This window comes from Salvia hispanica, chromosome 4 (assembly GCF_023119035.1).
Source record: "Salvia hispanica cultivar TCC Black 2014 chromosome 4, UniMelb_Shisp_WGS_1.0, whole genome shotgun sequence".
Classification (NCBI taxonomy): Eukaryota; Viridiplantae; Streptophyta; class Magnoliopsida; order Lamiales; family Lamiaceae; genus Salvia; species Salvia hispanica.
This window is the reverse complement of record NC_062968.1, coordinates 45,433,371-45,445,915: the sequence shown is the minus strand read 5'-3', so window position 1 is coordinate 45,445,915 and position 12,545 is coordinate 45,433,371. Positions and strand designations below refer to the sequence as shown.

Below are 12,545 nucleotides of genomic sequence, written 5' to 3'. Positions count from 1 at the left end.
TTATTGGTGATTAAGTCACTTGAATTCTAGTTCGTATCTGACTCGATTAAGACATCTAACCCCAATCACTTTTTCTTTTCTCTCTTAATATTATGTGTGTAATATTTCAATGTTTTTGTATGCATGGAGATAAGCACTTAGAAACTATCCATACTACAATTGTTCAATTGTGGAGATAACCTTAAGGTTTTTTTGTCTTCGCCGTCGATATTGGCCGAAATCTGTGTTGGAACCCTTATCACCATCTAAATTTAATGGGTTCGTTATTTTTTGGCAAAAGTTTGAGCAATTCATAATGTATTGGACCAATCTAACAAACATAATGCTTTGTACAAAACCCATAAAATGTTCTTATATATATTTTTTTTAAAATGGACCTTAGTCGAATATTTAAGGGTTTAGTTATTAATAAGTTACTAATCGGATCAAAATTGCTTTGACCATCTTCTAATTCTCCATTTTCTTTCATTTTTTTTCACGACAAAGCGTTCTCCTCCACATTGAATTGGACTTTTCTTTTCTATATTTTTATTTGTAGTAACAATTTTTGTACATATATTTGTTTAATGCAGTTAAAATGTGGAAAGTGAATCACACTAAACAACAGGAGCGTGAGATTATATGATCAACATATAATTAGGTAGCTTCGATTCGGCGTGCATTACGCACCCCCTACTTTATTCTGAGCCAACATTTTCATATGACAATTCTACCCCCATCCTCAATATATATTTTTCTTTTTTCTTTTATTTTTTTATAATTTCTTGCCCCCAATTGTTTCTTCAAAGCTCACGAAAACAAACCCTAGGACGTAAAACTGAGGGGCAAAAATCTGTTTTTCATCAAGCATCTGAGATTTGAACTCCCTAATTCGGACTTTGGTGATCGTCTGTACCTGTCTAATTTCTCGAAAAGGTTAGTGATATTCTCAGTTTGCGAGGTTTCAGTTATGCTATTTCTCAATCCCTAAATCGATCGAAATTTAGCTATTCAATTTAGGGGTTTTGTCTAATTTCTCATCATCTGCAAGTTTTCTTTCTAATTCCGTTGTTTACTGTTTCCTAATTAGAGATTTAGTTCCAGATTTAGCGTCTCCTACTCTTTTGCCATTGTTAGTCAAATTAGTTTAATAATATGGATGTATTGGAAATTTTCCAGTCCTTTTCATCAATCGACTGGTAATTTTGCACTTGAAAATTGGCATAGTAGTATTTTCTTTGTGTTTTAGTACTATTTTCTTTTATTTTTTTTGAAAAAATAAGTCATTTCGGTGATTATTTCAGGTATATGCCTGCGGATGAACTGATCCACCGAAATTTACATTTTTTTTCCACAACTACGAAAAATCTAGGCTTCTTTCTGATAAATTCTGTTGTAGTTTGAAGAATGTAAAACGATTAATAAGTGACAGTTATTTGGGGAGTTTTTATGCATTTTTTATGATCGTTCAGGAATTACATACCTTTAGTACCACCGAGATTTGGCTCCATTGATCCTCTAACCTATGTCCCTGTTTCTAAATTCTAATTTGCATATTCTTTATATTTCACAGACTTTTGATACCTGTTAAAGAAGATAGGTGGCTATGAGATTCAAAGCTGGGGACACGGTTGAGGTGATGCAGAGTAAGGAGGTATTAGCTTCGTGGCGTGCTGCAGAAATTCTATCTTGCAGCAGGGATACTTATACTATCCAATATGTTTGCTATCCTGGTATGGAAAATAAGCCGCTGGTGGAGGTGGTTTCGAGGAAGTTATTGAGACCTTGCCCTTCTTCGCTACAAGGTGCCAAGTGTTTCATAACAGGAGACATTGTTGAGGTCTTCCATCAATATTCTTGGAAGATTGCTGTGGTCTTGAATGTTCTAGGAGGCAAAAACGAAAATAGAAATAATAAGATCCATCACAAGGTTTCGACATGTAAGAAAAAATATCTAGTGAGGCTACTTGGGTGTTCAAAGGAATTGGCTATTGATAGAACGAAGGTCAGAGCGAGACAGGCAGCGCATGATGTTAAATGGCTTCAATTGACAAAGGTATGTCTGGTTTCTATTTCACCTTAGATGTAGGCTTTCTTGTTTCTAGCTAGTTGTGTGCTTTCTTGTGCCGCTTTGTGGATTTCTTTTGCCCTCATCTGTTAAGTTCTTCTCATATTGACTTTGCATGTTCATCGTATCTGTTGAAATTTGTGGACAAACTTCTTCATTGCACTTATTTGATAAATTTTTGCTCCAAATATTCATTTAATTTTTCTCTTTTACTACAATCAAGTTCTTTTAGATCTTGAATTTACTCAATCTGATCACCATATTCCTGTTTGCAGATTGCTCAAGCTGGGAGTGATGTAATAGTGAGCAAGCCATCAAAGTCAAATTGTTTTCCGAATATGAACTTCCAGGTTCCAGTGTTCAATTCAAAATCTAAATATCAACCTGGAGATGATTGTGGAAGCTTCCAAGATGAAGCTGCACTGCGGGAATCTGCTGTTATCTCTTCAAGATCCTTAAAGAGGATGTCACCTTATATTTCCTCTGTTGTTGAAGCCAATGAAGGACCTGTACAAAAATTTAGAGCAGCTGAGAAAGAAGACCGAAAGCAGCGAATGGTTGAAAAGGTACATGCTGTTGCTTACCCGAGAGAAATTTTGGGTGAAACATACACGCATGCTTCCCATAATATTATATCAAATGGATATGATCAAATGGAGAGGGAAAAGCAAAATGCTGTGCTTGGATATTCAGGGTTCAGAAACTCTGAATTAAATTGTTCTGACAGTGATGTCTGTTCTGTTGGTAGTTGTAGCATTACTAACCAGAGTCTTAAAAGCTATTCTAGTTATTTTATGCCTGTGCATTGCCAAGAGACGGACACCCATAGTGATGCAGAGTCGTTTAATGGTTCAGGCTTTGAGAGGGAGAGTTTCTCTCTTCCCCCAAAAGAGGAGGTTGAGGTCAGTATGCGTAGCTTAGAGTTGCATGCCTATCGCAGCACTCTGGAAGCTTTGTATGCTTCTGGTCCCTTAAGTTGGGAACAGGAAGCATTATTGACAAATCTTCGTATTATGCTCCACATTTCAAATGACGAACATTTGAAGGAGCTGAAGCACCTAATTTCCACTAAAACTGCAATTACTGTTAGATGATTGTACAAAATGTTCATATATCATTGCCCTGTTTTAAAGCAAAATTGTAAAAGTTGCTCTTTTGTCAGCATTGTAAGAAGAAACATGAATGCAATAAGATGTATATTCTATCTATTTCTGTGCACGGATTGACATTTTGTAATTAAGAGATACATGTCAATTGTTAATTGATGATCAGTGTAGTGTATTTTTGCCCAAGGCTCTATTTTGGTTGATGATCTGTTCTGTCTTCTAATGCTTCTAGTTATTTTGAAATGAAGGGAGTGAAGCTCGTGCTCATGCCTAAACTTGGTGCACCAGCCAATTATTTCATGTCTGATGTTTACGAGATGCCAATTATTGTTCTGTCTGATCACGTAAGAGACTTCTATTTGCACCCTTTGGTGTCATATGTCCATTAACTTTTAGTATCGCGCCCTGCCTAACATCATTACAAATTTTCAACAGTTTGACAGCTTTGCTTTTAATGATCTGTTGAGAAATTGAATCTTGAAGTTTACAGTTGACTTTGAACTGTAATATAATGGCTAGTTGTTCATATCGGAATCTTAATCAATGTTGCATTTCTGGCTCTACGTTTAAGTTTTACTTACAGAGTATCTAATCTGATCACTGTTGACTCTTATAAAGTTGGGATGCTGCTTTTTAGATAAATTCTGCTTTTTAGATAAATTCTGTATGCAATGCATCAATAATTTAACTTCTGTAACTATGATTTACTCCATGGGACTTTGGCTGCTCTTGTATCATTCTTGAATCCTGTACTTCATTTTCCAGGGCTTCAGTTGGAGGCATGTATCATTTGCTTCCAATGGTATAAAGATGATGCCAGTTTGCAACCTTTCTCTTGGCATTGAACTTTGGACGATTCAGTCGTCTACTATCACTGATATGCCACGGTTGTGGCCACTCCCTGGTATCACAGTTTATGCTAATCTAGTTTTACCTTTTCTCCCAGCCTTATCTCGATATGTTAGTGTCTTTACCTGAGTATTGTAAATGATAAGAGGATTGTTTCTACCAAAGTTCCTCTTATTTATTTTAGGTGCACCGATTCAGATTACATTTCGACTAAAATTGAAAAAATTATACCTTTTCCATAATGGTATATCATGCCAACAAAAATTATAGTACTCCCTCCGTCCCATTAAAGATGACCCACTTTCCTTTTTGGTTTGTCCCAACCAAGATGACCCATTACTTAAAATGGAAACCCCTTTATCTCTACTTTATCCTCTCTCTCTTACTTTACTCTCTCGATTTAACACACAAAATAAAGTTGCATAAAATCCCGTGCCGCCCAAGAAAGGGGTCATCTTCCTTGGGACGGAGGGAGTACATGTTACAGAGCAGATTCTGACTTTCTGTTCATGCCATCTAGGAGTATAGTAGTTGGTTAGAACTGTATGTGTAACAAGTTATCTTCTGAAGTAGAAATTATAGCCTTTATAAGAACACACTCTTGCATGATCATTTTAAACTTGGGAGAAATGAAAATAATGAATAACTGCCAGTCTGATTACTAGGCACATTGCTCAGAGTGTGAAGTCATGCTTCATTTGCTTAACAGCTTGAGATGGATCAGATGACCCTTGAAAACAATCTAATTTTAGTACTTGAATGCAGATGGAGAGCTGCAGAGCATTGTGCTCAACCAAGTTTTTGTTGTGAGTCTTGTTTACAGTCACAGAGACTGGTTTTTGGGCAGCTAGCGATGAACTTATTCTCAATTTGAAAAAAAAAAACTCCAAAAAAACATTTTGGTAGCATGAGAAAAACTCAAGAAAAACTCCAAAAACAATTTAAATGTGAAAATTTGTGTTCTTGTGTTAGGCTCGCCATGAATGATTAATAAATTTGAATTTGTTTATCATGTTTTATATACTTTTCTCTGGATTTACTAAATCTCAACCGCGAAGAGAAGCTGAAATACAACCAACGCAAGGTATCTAATGCGAATTAAGTTAATACACAAAATTAAATACAAATCAGGAATTTACGAGGGAAACATTGGTACCTTTTATATTCTAAGCAACAAAGTAAAAAGTCAAAAAAATACTGAATATTATGAATATTCTAATATTCCCTAAAAATACTTCTTCCATACTTGAAAATATGCACTTTCTTTATTAATCTGTCCCTAAAGTAGTATGAACAATCTAATTTTAAAAATTCTCTTCTCTCTAATGAAGTATACCCATTCTCCACTAACCATACTTCAAAAATTGTCTTTATCTATCTCTCTTATTGTACCAATGATGTATTAAAATCCATGTCAAACTAAATATTCATACTCTTTGGAGACGAGGGAGTAGGAATTTGGGATAGATGTTTCTTGTCAACTTGATTTCTGAACACAGCTAAATTGATCACAGTTTTCAAGGCTCAACCAAATTTGAATGGCATATTTTTCCAAATTAAATTTCAATTACTCAAATTTGGTTGGGATATCAATTTGTGTTTTGTTCCACAAAAACACGGCAAATATTTATATCAATTACTCATCTGAAAGCCAAGTTGATAACAAATAATACCCTGACATATTTCAGAAGATAAAAAAGTATCTTCTCACTACCATATGAAATTAACGATCCACCAGAAGCAGTTAAAGAGAATCTACATCTCCATTAGAACCCCCTCAAACTCAAGTAACGAAACCCTCACACGAACCCCAACAAGCGCAAATGGAAAAATTGGGAGCTATCCTTCTTAGTCAAAGGACTCATCATCATCATCAGGAAGAGGCTCGTTAGCTGCCCGAGCAAGTTCTTGTTCATGCCTACAAAAAAGAGTTATGGATTACAAACAGAGGAGTTTCAAGTGGTACTCGAGCATATCTCAAGGATAGAACAGAGGACTTACAGTTGCTGGGCAGCTAAATCAATTTGAACCTCAGGAGGAGCCAGGGCCGGTGACTCAACAAAGTGTAGGGAAGAATCACTGCAGCCCAAAAAAAAATTTCAAATTGCAATATTATGGAGCATATAAAGACTTGAGACAAAATACAATAGTCTTCGCTTTATATACCCAGCAAGCTTCCTGGCCAGGTACAAGAAAGGCTTCTCGAAGTTGTAGTTACTCTTAGCTGAGATTTCATAGTACTGCAAGTTCTTCTTCCTATGGAATGTAACTTGTTTTGCTTTCACCTGCCTGTTCTTAACATCAACTTTGTTCCCACACAGCACAATTGGGATATTTTCACAGACCCTAAAATTGAAAAGAATTAGCAAATCAATGTTTACATGAATTATAGCAACAAATTCAGCCAACACGTCAGAACACATACCGGCAGAGATCACGATGCCAAGTTGGAACATTCTTGTAAGTCAATCGAGCTGTCACATCAAACATAATGATGGCACATTGTCCATGGATGCTGAAACAGTTCGAACAAGTCAAAACGTTAGTCTATCAAGATCTTGTTCAACAGTCATTACAAAATCATACAAAGAAACTGATAGAATCAATTCACTTACTAGTATCCATCCCTAAGCCCACCAAATTTCTCTTGACCAGCAGTGTCCCAGCAATAAAATCGGATTTTCCCACAGTTGGTGAAGAAATCCAATGGATGAACCTCCACACCGATTGTTGCTGTTAAAAAGAAAATTCCATTGACATAAACCATTAACATAATCTTTGCAAACAGACCTTTTTATGCAAATGATCATGACAACCAATGAGAATTGATCTTACGTTCATATTTCTTCTCGAATTCACCAGTGAGATGCCTCTTCACAAATGTAGTTTTTCCTGTATGATCACGGAAAAAAAAACTCAAAGATGGTAAAAAAAAACACAAGCCATTTATGCAAAATCATATTCCCAGTCATGGAACTTAAAATTATGAGTAAAACACAGCAGCTCAAATTAATAATAAATCTAAAACAAAAAAAGTAAGAACATCTCACACAATAAACCCTGCACATTGCATCCAAAACCTCCAGGCTATCATTACTCCATCCAAAAACTCACAATTTATATCATGTAATTACTGAATTAATCTCAACTCAGATCTCAAAACAGTAATTAAACAGTAATCTAAACAAAATCAAAATCTAATCCAAATCGAGATCAGAGAAGATCAGACAAATACGATTCAAGATGGCAAGTGCGAGGCAATCAAACGTAAAAATTTACCAGTTCCACCATCTCCAACAATCACAAGCTTGAAGCTAGGGTAATCCACAGTCTGCTGATTCGGCAAAGCCTAAAATTGAAACAGGAAATCACAAATTAACAAACCGTAAATCATGGAGTAGCTCATATCAACTCAAACGTAAATCCGCAATCACAAATCACAGCAGAAGAGCAAAAAAAATTAACACAGAGTACAAATCATTACCATTCAATCGCGACTTGGAATGGTGCAGCTAGAGAAAGAAATTCAAGATTGATAGGAAATGGTTAGCGTTGGTGAGTGTGATGTGTGTATATATTGGAGATTGGAGAAGCCCTAATTAAAGATGGTGGGAGGGTTTTTGAATTTGTACTAGCTTTGAGCCAACGCGATTATCTATACCGTTGGATCAAAAGCGGGTGATAGATCACGTGCGCCTCACGTGGAAATCGGTTTGAATTTGAAAACTATAGCATTTATAACCGTTGTAGTTTGCACCCACCGTTCACGCGCAAAAGATGAGTTGGGCTTTTTAGGCTGAAACCCAAATTGGATGAGTTGGGCTTTTTTAGGCTGCAGCCCAAATTGATAAAATAATACTCCTATCCTACATGAACATTAATTTTGCCAAAAAGCAAACACTAGTAGTGCATATTTTATTGTTTATATCTGTATTTATAGATATATTTTAATAAAAAAATATTGTCATATTCAAGATATATCAATATTTTTGTAATAGTAACAAGTCAAATTTTAATAATGATACTATGATACTAATTGTCCATGAAAAATAGTCATGGTTTTTTTTCATCCACCAAATTAGTTTATGGAGTATTTTATTTTTCATTAACAATATTTCTATCAGGGCAGAGCCTGCCCTTTAGCAGGTGGGGCATTTGCCCCTCTTCACCTCTTCCCCTCAATTGTATATTTATTACAAATTTTTACGTATATATATAAAATTATACCAAATGCTCTTCTCAAAAGTAACAATTTTATTATGTATATATAATTTTGCCTCTCCTATATTGAATTTTTGGATACGCCCGTAATTTCTACTATGTTTTTTCTATCTCTATTTTAATTTATCAAATTAGCATTAAAACGCATGCCATCCCCAACAAAAATGTTATTGGCGTTATTGGCTAACGAAGCTAATATAAATGGAGTAATATTTAAAAATCAATTAAATTATTTGCATTAGTCCAAGGTCCTCGATTATATAAGCTTGGATAAAAGTGTTCTGTGCACATCCCACACCAAATACATAAGAAATCAGGTTGGAAATAAAATTGAAAAAACGTCCCTAGATAATCTGAATGAGTTAATCGAAACTCGGATGATTTGACACGATTGACATCCCTAGTTTTAAACCAAAATAATTAGTGCCACACCCCTTATCCCCTCCACTTGATGGTATGCGAACAATTCAAGTTTATCTAATACGTATTCTCGAATAACAACGTCAGGTTTTTTCCTCTTATCCAAAAAATTTATTAGTATAAACATTTGATGAACAATTGAACAATAATAAGTATAACTAACTTGTGATTTATTAGTTACAAAAGTTTACAAAGTGAGCAGCACTACATATTAATTCACTGACGTTTAATAAAAAAATATAGAATAATAGAAGTAAGACTTGTTTTCAATAAAAATAGGTCAGACCAAATTCAATGTCTAAATAATTAATATATATTTACCTTTCCATATATATGGCTCAAACTATTAAACGTAAACGGCTGAGCAAGATAATCAAGCAAAATATATCTCTCAAAGATTCCGTGGATCTATATATCGTAGTATGAATATCCCAAGCATGCATGCTTCAAGAAACAATGTAAGTCCTCTGAATTTCTCTTGTTTTATGTTTTTCTTTTAGTTTCATCATCAGTGTTTGGATGATGATAAATTTATAATTATATGTATTTCTTAATATAAGCTTTCTAAAGTATAAATTCATTAATCCAACATATAATCTTATAAGCAACAATCATGTTACAAATAGAACCTACTAATCCACCCCTTCCTTTTTTTATTATTGAATATCCCAATCAAATCATCGTAAAGATCAACTTTATGAAAATCGTATTTATTGTATTCCTGAAGCTCGCAGCATTGGCCCCGATAAACCTCCAATTTGGTGCTTCTTTTCTTAAAAATTACAATTGGCAATAACAACATTCTGGATCAAACTTGCCATAGGAGCTTATAAAATGTCCAAAATATTGAATTTGATTATTCTACTCACAGGAAACCGGAGAAGGAGAGAAACCTGAAACAAGCAAACATTCAAAAGGAAAAAGTTCAATGCAACGAAGAAGGGTGAGTAAATTAAGATTGATTGCATATGTTGATATAAATCTAGATATATATTCGATTTACATATGCATGTATATCAAGAATGAAATACCACGTGTGCGAGAATATTCTTTGTTGTCCACACTCGCATACTTGTATATTCTTGGTATGACAACAGCCCATACGTCATAGGTATGGACCTTAACTAATCCATAATAATAAAAAAAATATTTATGAAATTATATATGATAATTGTTTATAAGATAAAAACAAGTTATAACTGAGAAGCCCTCCCCCGGATAATATCTTGGATATGGCATTTAGATTTATTTGCTTGGGGTTTTCATTGTTTAATGATACTAATTTAGTATTCGAATGTTGGAGAAACTTCTAGTTGGAACTTTTAACTTATCGTATTTATTGATGCATGTCTCGTATATTACTTTTTATACATGCATAACAATATATGTTATCACAATTATATATCCTGCAAGAATTGAGGATTTAGATGATTGACTCGTTTGATAAAAAAGATGGGATATGAGAAGATATGTAAAATAAGATAAGAAATACGGGCTTTATATCAAGATATGCAAAGATATGATTTTATTCCGTTGTTGTTTGATAAAAAAGAAATTATCTAAATTTGTATTGTATATTAAATAACATAGCTTAACTTGATAAATTGGTGAGATACATAAACAAGGTTAATGTTATAATTTTGGTAAGATTAGATAGGGCCCTGGTCTTATATTGGGCTTTGAGTTAAGCTTAACTATAATATCAAACAATTAGAAATGTCCATATATAATTCTCTATCTTGGTATTACTAACTTATCAAGCATGCCCTTAGTACGTAATAATAAATGTGAATTTAAGTAATTAACGGGTGCGATCGTCTAGGGCTTCTCCAAAAAAATTACATTTCTATTGCGAAAAAATTGGAATTATTTTATGTATTACCACTTCTTAAAGATCTATATAATTAATTCGATTAAAAAAATACTCCTCTTAAAAGCTCCCATGTCATCTTTTTTGAATTGCAATATTTAAGAATTCTTTTCATATGATTCGACATAAATCTAAGAGTTTAAATTAAGCTAAGAACGAGGTTAATTTATGTATCTTACATTAATAGTAATTCTATTATTATCTTGTTCAATAGGTGATCTGTCGACGGTTGCTAAGGGACAAAATTAATAGAAAATTGAAAACTCTCCAGGAATTAATTCCCAATTGCAGTAAGGTGCGTTTATTGATATCTTTATTTATTCAAATTTAATTTGTAAAGGGTACGAATTTAAATATTATTCATATATGATTAATTAACTTCTTCCATTTCAAGAGAGGCCAAGCATCTATCTTGGATGATGCCGTCAAGTACATAAACAACCTTCAAACTCAACTTCAAATGGTATATCTACTTCTTGTTTCAAATTTAATGTCTTTATTTATTTGAGGGGGAAATGAATTCGTTTTTAAAATCATTTTAAAAAACTTTCCATTACTTCCCTTGTGACATATTTGCAACATTAAATTCTATCATATGACTAACTCTCTGAATCATAGATGTCAATGACCGCAATTTGGCCCACATATGGGTGGGCCATGAACCCCCAACAACTGCAATTAGGGATGCAGGTTTCTAGTCTTGCACCCTTTTTACAAGATATTGGTGGAATAAAATATGAGCTTGGAGCGAGAATGCGTTCAGATGTGTACTTCTCCTCACATTTTCCAGAGGGACATTCTTCTTTCTTGCCACCACAACCACCTCTTTCTTATAATCAGGTGGACTTTTTCTTTCTTTCTTTTTTTTATAATATATATGAGAAAATAATTTTAAGTAAAAAGTTGATGTTGAAGATATTGCAGCAGTCTCTAGCAATGGGAGGAGGATCAATAACTAGGGTGATGCCAACTCAGATTGTTCCATCTCCTTGTGATCATGCTGTTATTCAAGATTCCAGAAACTCTGAATCTAGTGAATGGTAGGTAATAAGTTCCTTTTTAGAGAGAAAACGAGATTGAGTATGCGATTATCTCCCTCCGTCCCACAAAAGATGTCACACTTGTGGGACGACGCAGAATTTTAGGAGGTTTTATTTTGTGTGTTAAATGTAGAGAGAAAATATAATTTTTATATTTATGTGAGAGAAAACTTTTTCAGAAAATAAAAACGTGACATCTTTTGTGGGACAAACTAAAAGGAAAGTGTGATATCTATTATGGGACGGAGGGAGTACTTCCTAAAACATAGGGATTGCATAATCGCATTGAAGGTAAGATGGTTAAAGCAGTTCAAAATTAATTATTTCATCCAAATATATGATAGACTAGCAAGTTTGAATTATTTTGATTTAGTGATTATATCATTCCAACTAAATGCCTCCTAAGTGTATGGATGCAGGTATAGCAGTTCGGGGACGGAATGAAATGTCGTTTTCTTGCATTATCTGGAGGGAGGGAAGTTAGTGATAATCATCGTTGTAGCTGATATTGTTTTATGTACGCAGTTTTAATGTTAAATTAACTTCTCATTTTCCCTGTTTTGGGGTTATTGCAATCAATGGCCATATATAGTTTTCAATTTTACTACACAAAAGTCAATAACTAGGCTTATTGTAATCAAAGTCCATATCTTAATCCTATTTAGGGTAAGCTAAACTTTTTATTTTACACAACAAACAATATTTCTCATCGGGTTTAACTATGATAAAATTTGGCCTCCTTAAATTTGGTTAACTATATTGTCGGGCCGGTTACGGATAAGCTAACAGGCTCCATTACCACTAGTTTAAGGTTCTTAAGTTAACAATACATTTTAATGATGGTAAATTAACTTTCTATTTTCCCTTTATTTTTCATGAATATAAAAATACTCACAATATTTTCAAGTCATATTTATCCTTGGGTGGAAGTAAAATGTCTAGTTGACTTAAGATTCTCAATCTTGTGGGCCCAATGAGCTTAATCGAAATCG

At 33.9% G+C, this 12,545-nt stretch overlaps 3 protein-coding genes across 8 annotated transcripts; 2 read left to right on the top strand and 1 right to left on the bottom strand.

The window, feature by feature from the left end:
• The first annotated feature begins 752 nt into the window (after positions 1 to 752).
• Positions 753 to 5,014, top strand: LOC125217986. Of its 3 annotated transcripts, XM_048119573.1 has the most exons (7): positions 753 to 915; positions 1,553 to 2,035; positions 2,323 to 2,613; positions 2,903 to 2,949; positions 3,386 to 3,497; positions 3,919 to 4,057; positions 4,768 to 5,014. In XM_048119573.1, exons 2-7 carry the CDS (start codon positions 1,586 to 1,588, stop codon positions 4,851 to 4,853), a joined length of 1,125 nt encoding a protein of 374 aa, XP_047975530.1. In that variant the 5' UTR covers positions 753 to 915; positions 1,553 to 1,585; the 3' UTR covers positions 4,854 to 5,014. The 3 variants fall into 3 exon arrangements, with proteins under 3 accessions (XP_047975530.1, XP_047975529.1, XP_047975531.1); XM_048119572.1 differs by having other exon boundaries at positions 2,323 to 2,949; positions 3,402 to 3,497; XM_048119574.1 differs by lacking the exon at positions 2,903 to 2,949 and having other exon boundaries at positions 754 to 915; positions 3,402 to 3,497.
• A 603-nt stretch (positions 5,015 to 5,617) lies between these two features.
• LOC125217989 (GTP-binding nuclear protein Ran2) lies at positions 5,618 to 7,626 on the bottom strand. The gene is made up of 8 exons (XM_048119576.1): positions 7,487 to 7,626; positions 7,282 to 7,351; positions 6,838 to 6,894; positions 6,618 to 6,735; positions 6,428 to 6,517; positions 6,169 to 6,348; positions 6,004 to 6,081; positions 5,618 to 5,920 (listed from the first exon to the last, which is right to left on the bottom strand). The coding sequence occupies exons 1-8, from the start codon at positions 7,487 to 7,489 to the stop codon at positions 5,851 to 5,853; spliced, it is 666 nt and encodes a 221-aa protein (XP_047975533.1). The 5' UTR covers positions 7,490 to 7,626; the 3' UTR covers positions 5,618 to 5,850.
• Positions 7,627 to 8,948: 1,322 nt separating this feature from the next.
• Positions 8,949 to 12,121, top strand: LOC125217649 (transcription factor PHYTOCHROME INTERACTING FACTOR-LIKE 15-like). 4 transcript variants are annotated; one of them, XM_048119172.1, is made up of 7 exons: positions 8,949 to 9,101; positions 9,515 to 9,586; positions 10,728 to 10,808; positions 10,908 to 10,976; positions 11,132 to 11,353; positions 11,441 to 11,553; positions 11,973 to 12,121. In XM_048119172.1, the coding sequence occupies exons 1-7, from the start codon at positions 9,066 to 9,068 to the stop codon at positions 11,995 to 11,997; spliced, it is 618 nt and encodes a 205-aa protein (XP_047975129.1). In that variant the 5' UTR covers positions 8,949 to 9,065; the 3' UTR covers positions 11,998 to 12,121. The 4 variants fall into 4 exon arrangements, with proteins under 4 accessions (XP_047975129.1, XP_047975128.1, XP_047975126.1 ...); XM_048119171.1 differs by having other exon boundaries at positions 11,438 to 11,553; XM_048119169.1 differs by having other exon boundaries at positions 11,429 to 11,553.
• The last annotated feature ends 424 nt before the right edge of the window (positions 12,122 to 12,545 follow it).

Excerpts from the sequence above, each read along its gene's own strand:
- LOC125217986 (XM_048119572.1), top strand. The coding sequence starts at position 1,586 with ATGAGATTCAAAGCTGGGGACACGGTTGAGGTGATGCAGAGTAAGGAG. Across the intron at positions 2,036-2,322 it reads AATGGCTTCAATTGACAAAG|ATTGCTCAAGCTGGGAGTGA; the intron begins GTATGTCTGGTT and ends TCCTGTTTGCAG. Across the intron at positions 4,058-4,767 it reads ACGGTTGTGGCCACTCCCTG|ATGGAGAGCTGCAGAGCATT; the intron begins GTATCACAGTTT and ends ACTTGAATGCAG.
- LOC125217989 (XM_048119576.1), bottom strand. Across the intron at positions 6,736-6,837 it reads ATTCGAGAAGAAATATGAAC|CAACAATCGGTGTGGAGGTT; the intron begins GTAAGATCAATT and ends TCTTTTTAACAG. Across the intron at positions 6,518-6,617 it reads GGGCTTAGGGATGGATACTA|CATCCATGGACAATGTGCCA; the intron begins GTAAGTGAATTG and ends GAACTGTTTCAG.
- LOC125217649 (XM_048119169.1), top strand. The coding sequence starts at position 9,066 with ATGAATATCCCAAGCATGCATGCTTCAAGAAACAAT. Across the intron at positions 9,102-9,514 it reads TGCATGCTTCAAGAAACAAT|GAAACCGGAGAAGGAGAGAA; the intron begins GTAAGTCCTCTG and ends TTCTACTCACAG. Across the intron at positions 9,587-10,727 it reads GTTCAATGCAACGAAGAAGG|GTGATCTGTCGACGGTTGCT; the intron begins GTGAGTAAATTA and ends CTTGTTCAATAG.